Below are 5,000 nucleotides of genomic sequence, written 5' to 3'. Positions count from 1 at the left end.
TCCCTGCTAGATTCCCCCGCCCCCCTCCACTTCCCCCAGCCCCCTCCCTCCCCACGCTCATGACGATGCTGCTCGACAGCGGCCCGCAGTTCGCGTCGCTCGGGGTCGGCGGCTTCGGGACGCCGCGGCACCACCACCACGACCTGGGCAACAGGGACCCCAGCCTGGCCCTCAACCCCTTCAGCGAGTCCCCGCACTCGGCGGCGTTCAAGATCAGCCCCGTGGGCCACGAGCTGGCCTCCGGCCAGACGTCCGCCTTCACGCCGCAAGCCGGCGGCTATGCGGCGGCGGCGGCGCTGGGACACGCGCACGGCGGCCAGGTGGGCTCGTACGGCGCGGGGGCCTTCAACTCCACGCGGGACTTTCTCTTCCGCAACCGCGGCATGGCGGAGGCGGCGGCGCCCGGCGCCCAGCACGGGATCTTCGCCGCCTCGGCCGGGAGCCTCCACGGGCCGCCGGGCATGGCGGACAACCCGGGACACCTGCTCTTCCCCGGGCTCCACGAGCAGGGCGTGGGCCACTCCTCGCCCGGCGGACACGTCGTCAACGGCCAAATGCACCTGGGCCTGCGCGGGGACATCTTCGGGCGAGCCGACCCCTACCGGCCGGTGGCCAGCCCGCGCGCGGACCCCTACGCGGCGCACTACAACCACCCCATCAACATGAACATGAACGTCAACGTGCACGGCCACCACGGCCCGGGGGCCTTCTTCCGCTACATGCGGCAGCCCATCAAGCAGGAGCTCTCCTGCAAGTGGATCGACGAGCACCACCTCAACCGCGCCAAGAAGACGTGCGACCGGACGTTCAGCAGCATGCACGAGATGGTCACGCACGTCTCCATGGAGCACGTCGGCGGGCCCGAGCAGAGCAACCACATCTGCTACTGGGAGGACTGTCCCCGGGAGGGCAAGTCCTTCAAGGCCAAGTACAAGCTGGTCAACCACATCCGCGTCCACACCGGGGAGAAACCCTTTCCCTGTCCCTTCCCCGGCTGCGGCAAGATCTTCGCCCGCTCCGAGAACTTGAAAATACACAAAAGGACACACACGGGTAAGAGTGTGGAGAGTGGGATACCAGTCTGTGTGTGTGTGTGTGTGTATACGTGTGTGTGTGTGATGCGTTTGTGGCCCACCGGATAGTGCAATTGTTGCTCCAATGTTTACTAAAGCGAAAGTAGACCATACATAAGTAAAGCTGCGTAAAAATATCTCAGTTTTAGGTGATGCGTTCTGCACGACTTTATATATATGTGTGTGTGTGTGTGTTCGTGTGCGTGGTGCGTTTGCGGCCCACCGGATAGTGCAACTGTTGCTCCAATGTTTACTAAAGCGAAAGTGGACCATGAATAGGTTAAAGCTGCGTAAAAAATATCTCAGTTGTAGGTGATGCGTTCTGCACGACTTCATGTGTGTGTGTGTGTGTGTACGTGTGGTGCATTTGTGTGTCCCCCGGTTGTGCAACTGTTGTTGTAATGTTTACTAAAGCGAAAGTAGACCACGAATAAGTAAGCAAAAGCTGCGTAAACATATCTCAGTTTTAGGTGATGCGTTCTGCACGACTTAATACGTGCGTGTGTGTGTGTGTCTGTGTGTGTGTGTGTGTGGCCCCCCGGTTGTGCAACTGTTGCTCTAATGTTTACTAAAGCGAAATTCGACCAAGAATAAGTAAAACCTGCGTAAAAATATCTCAGTTTTAGGTGATGCTTTTTGGACAACTTAATGTGTGTGTGTGTGCGTGTGTGTGTGTGTGTGTGCGTGTGTGTGTGAGGCCCCCCGGTCGTGCAACTGTTGCTCTAATGTTTACTAAAGCGAAATTCGACTAAAAATAAGTAAAACCTGCGTAAAAATATCTCAGTTTTAGGTGATGCGTTTTGCACAACTTAATGTGTGTGTGTGTGTGTGTGTGTGTGTGTGTGTGTGTGTGTGTGTGTGTGTGTGTGTGTGTGTGTGTGTGTGTGTGTGCATGTGTGTGCGTGTGTGTTTGAGCCCCCCCACCCCACCCCCCCGGTCGTGCAACTGTTGCTCTAATGTTTACTATAGCGAAAGTAGACCACGAATAAGTAAAAGCTGCGTAAAAATGTCTCAGTTTTAGGTGATTCGTTTTGCACGACCTTGTGTGTGTGTGTGTGGAGGGGGGGGGGGGGGGGGCGTTTGTGGCCCCCTGGTCGTGCAACTGTTGCCCTTAATTTTTACTAAAGCGAAAGGAGACCACCAATAGGTAAAAACAAATGCGTAAAAATGTCTTAAATTAAATTGGATGCGTTCTGCACGGCCTATGTGTGATTGTGTGTGGGGGGGTGGTGGGGGGGGGCGTTTGTGGCCCCCTGGTCGTGCAACTGTTGCCTTAATGTTTACTAAAGCGAAAAATGCGTAAACATGCGTAAAAATGTCTTAAGTTAAATTGGATGCGTTCTGCACGACTTTCTGTGTGTGGTGCGTTTGTGGCTCCCTGGTCTTGCAACTGTTGCTCTAATGTTTACTAAAGCGAAAGTAGATCATGAATAAGTAAAATACGCGTAAACAAATCTCAGTTTTAGGTGATGCGTTTTGCACGACTTTATGTGTGTGTGTGTGTGTGTGCTACGTAACACGTCCATCACGCAATGTGTGTGTGTGTGTTTGCGTGCTACATAACACGTCCATCACGCAATGTGTGTGCGCGCTCCTTTGCGTCCTGCAGGTGAGAAGCCCTTCAAGTGTGAATTCGACGGCTGCGACAGACGCTTCGCCAACAGCAGCGACCGGAAGAAGCACATGCACGTGCACACGTCGGACAAGCCCTACATCTGCAAAGTGTGCGACAAGTCCTACACGCACCCCAGCTCTCTCAGGAAACACATGAAGGTACGTGAACGCACCAGGCAGCTTGTGGCAATAGTGTGCGTAAATGTCGGCTTTGGCCTCTAAAATAACGCACGTTCTGGCCCCCCCTCCCTCTAAGGTCCACGAGTCCCAAGGTTCAGAGTCCTCCCCGGCAGCCAGCTCCGGATATGAGTCGTCCACGCCCCCGGTCCTGGTCTCGGCCTCCAGCGAGGACCCGACAAAGACGCCCCCGTCAGCGGTGCACAACACGCCGGGACACGGCGAGGGTCTGGCGCCTAACTTTAACGAGTGGTACGTGTGAACAACCCGCACGGATACGGATTTCCTTTTTTTTTTTTTTTTTTTTTTTTTTTTTAACAACCCTTCGAAGACTTTCCGTGACTTCTTCTACACGCAAGCAGCCCAAACACGAACACAAACGGGACTAGAAGCAAGCCAGTGGGCCACGCAGCTCAGGATCAAGCAGAATTGGACTTTTTTTATTCTGAAAATCAATGAAAAATCTCCTACGTGCTCAGACTAAATGTTTTGTTTTTTTTCTCTCCCTTATTTTCAGTTCAAAAGCAAAACACATTTATTTTTCATTTTATGTATTTTCTCAAAAGTTTATTTAAAATAAAAATAATACAAAGGTGGATTATTTCACTCTGTTTTATATTATTATAAAATAAAAAAAAAGGGGGGCAGCTGTCTTTGTCGCCTCTTCAAATTGATTGTTGGAACTTCAGTCTTAAGAAAACGTGCCAAAGTCTTTTTTTTTGTCATGAACTTGAACACAGTTTTAAAAGAAAAAAAAACAGCATAAATGAATATTATACTCGTGAATGTATTTCCTTGTTTGATGGGGTCGAATCTGTTGTCAACGTCCGTTTTCAGGTAGAGAATTAAAAAAAAAAAAAAACACACACACAATGTGGTTCTAGATTAATCGATTGTTGCCGGTGAATATAACGTTGCCTTTTGTTAATATGCCGTTGTAAATACATATCCATGATGCCATATTTATCAATTTGTAATTTAATTATGGGTATACGCTCTGAAACGTTAAAAATGATATTTATGGAAAATTCTTTCTTTTTTTTTTTTCTAACAAGAAATGTACATTTTGGAACAAACGATCCCAACATGGCGATTGTATCCTTTTGTCTTTCCTTCTCTTTCGTTTTTTTTGTTAACCAGTAGGCCTTTACGTGTCTTATTTGCATCGAATATATAAATAGTCTATATGAATATTATGGATTTGTCTTTATATGATGCAGAATATTCTTTACCAGACCATTGACATGTACAAGTTCCACTTATAATAAATCCATCTTTATTTCGAGGGATACATTTTTCACTTTTGCTTTTGTATATTTTACTTTGATAGAGTCCAGGCATAGATGTCAATCCGTAGCATTAAAATGAAGAAGAAGAAAAAAACTCCGCCTATTGCACTCTTTCTATTAAATGGACGAGTGTGTGGACATGTTGGAATCCAAGTGACAGTATTTGACGATGGGGCTCATGCACCCAAATTGTTTTTGTTTTGTTTAAATAGTTCCAGCAATGTCTTTGTGCGAGTATGTTTTTTTTTTTTTTAATGTGTGCATCGGCAACAATGGAACTGTCACAAGAAAAAGAATAAAAAAAAAACAAGTTTTCTGTCTGTCAGCTTGCATTGTTTTAAATGTAATTCTCCTGTTGTGCTGTAGAGCAGTTTGATGATGCTTGTTTGTGCGTCATTTTGTCAAAATGGCATTTTTTTTGGGGGGGGGGGGGGGGGGGATATTTTAGAGCAAGGATTTTTTAGATCCATGTTTGGTTTTGGGTAGGGTGGGGTGGGGGGGTTACAGCATTGCATTGTAACCTATTGTCAAGAATTAAATATTATGCAGACGCAAATATATTGTAGTCCAATTTCAGACCACCAGCACTAACTTTTCGAATACGACGTAAAAAAAAAAAAAACTGATATATGAAATATATTTAATTAAATAATTTAAGGAAGATATGTTTTATATGCTATTTTCTATACCTTAATTGAAAAAGAAGGACTTTTTTTTTCTTACACCCGCCCCATCTTACAGTCCAATATGAAGAAAGATGGTCTGTATAATATAAAAACCAGCAAGAATGTGATGTTGTAACACTTCCTGGGAGATATGGGTCACAATCAGAGGGGGGGGGGGGGAA

General features: G+C 47.4%; 2 protein-coding genes across 3 annotated transcripts in view; one reads left to right on the top strand and one right to left on the bottom strand.

Moving 5' to 3' along the window:
* zic3 (zic family member 3 heterotaxy 1 (odd-paired homolog, Drosophila)) overlaps positions 1–4,571 on the top strand; it is a 4,809-nt gene extending 238 nt beyond the window's left edge. Inside the window, exons 1-3 of the mRNA XM_061900043.1 lie at positions 1–1,053; positions 2,683–2,846; positions 2,944–4,571. The exon at positions 1–1,053 is cut by the window's left edge and continues 238 nt beyond it. Of these exons, the coding sequence (XP_061756027.1) occupies positions 60–1,053; positions 2,683–2,846; positions 2,944–3,126 (1,341 nt within the window). The 5' untranslated portion in view covers positions 1–59 and the 3' untranslated portion in view covers positions 3,127–4,571. The remainder of the gene's footprint in view (positions 1,054–2,682; positions 2,847–2,943) is intronic.
* zic6 (zic family member 6) overlaps positions 1–5,000 on the bottom strand; it is a 196,642-nt gene that overhangs the window by 17,835 nt on the left and 173,807 nt on the right. The gene's annotated exons all lie outside the window — the stretch shown is intronic.

The sequence above is a fragment of the Nerophis ophidion genome, linkage group LG05, assembly GCF_033978795.1.
Source record: "Nerophis ophidion isolate RoL-2023_Sa linkage group LG05, RoL_Noph_v1.0, whole genome shotgun sequence".
NCBI classification, from domain to species: Eukaryota; Metazoa; Chordata; class Actinopteri; order Syngnathiformes; family Syngnathidae; genus Nerophis; species Nerophis ophidion.
Note: the sequence above shows the minus strand (reverse complement) of the source record. Positions and strands in the feature narration are given on the sequence as shown.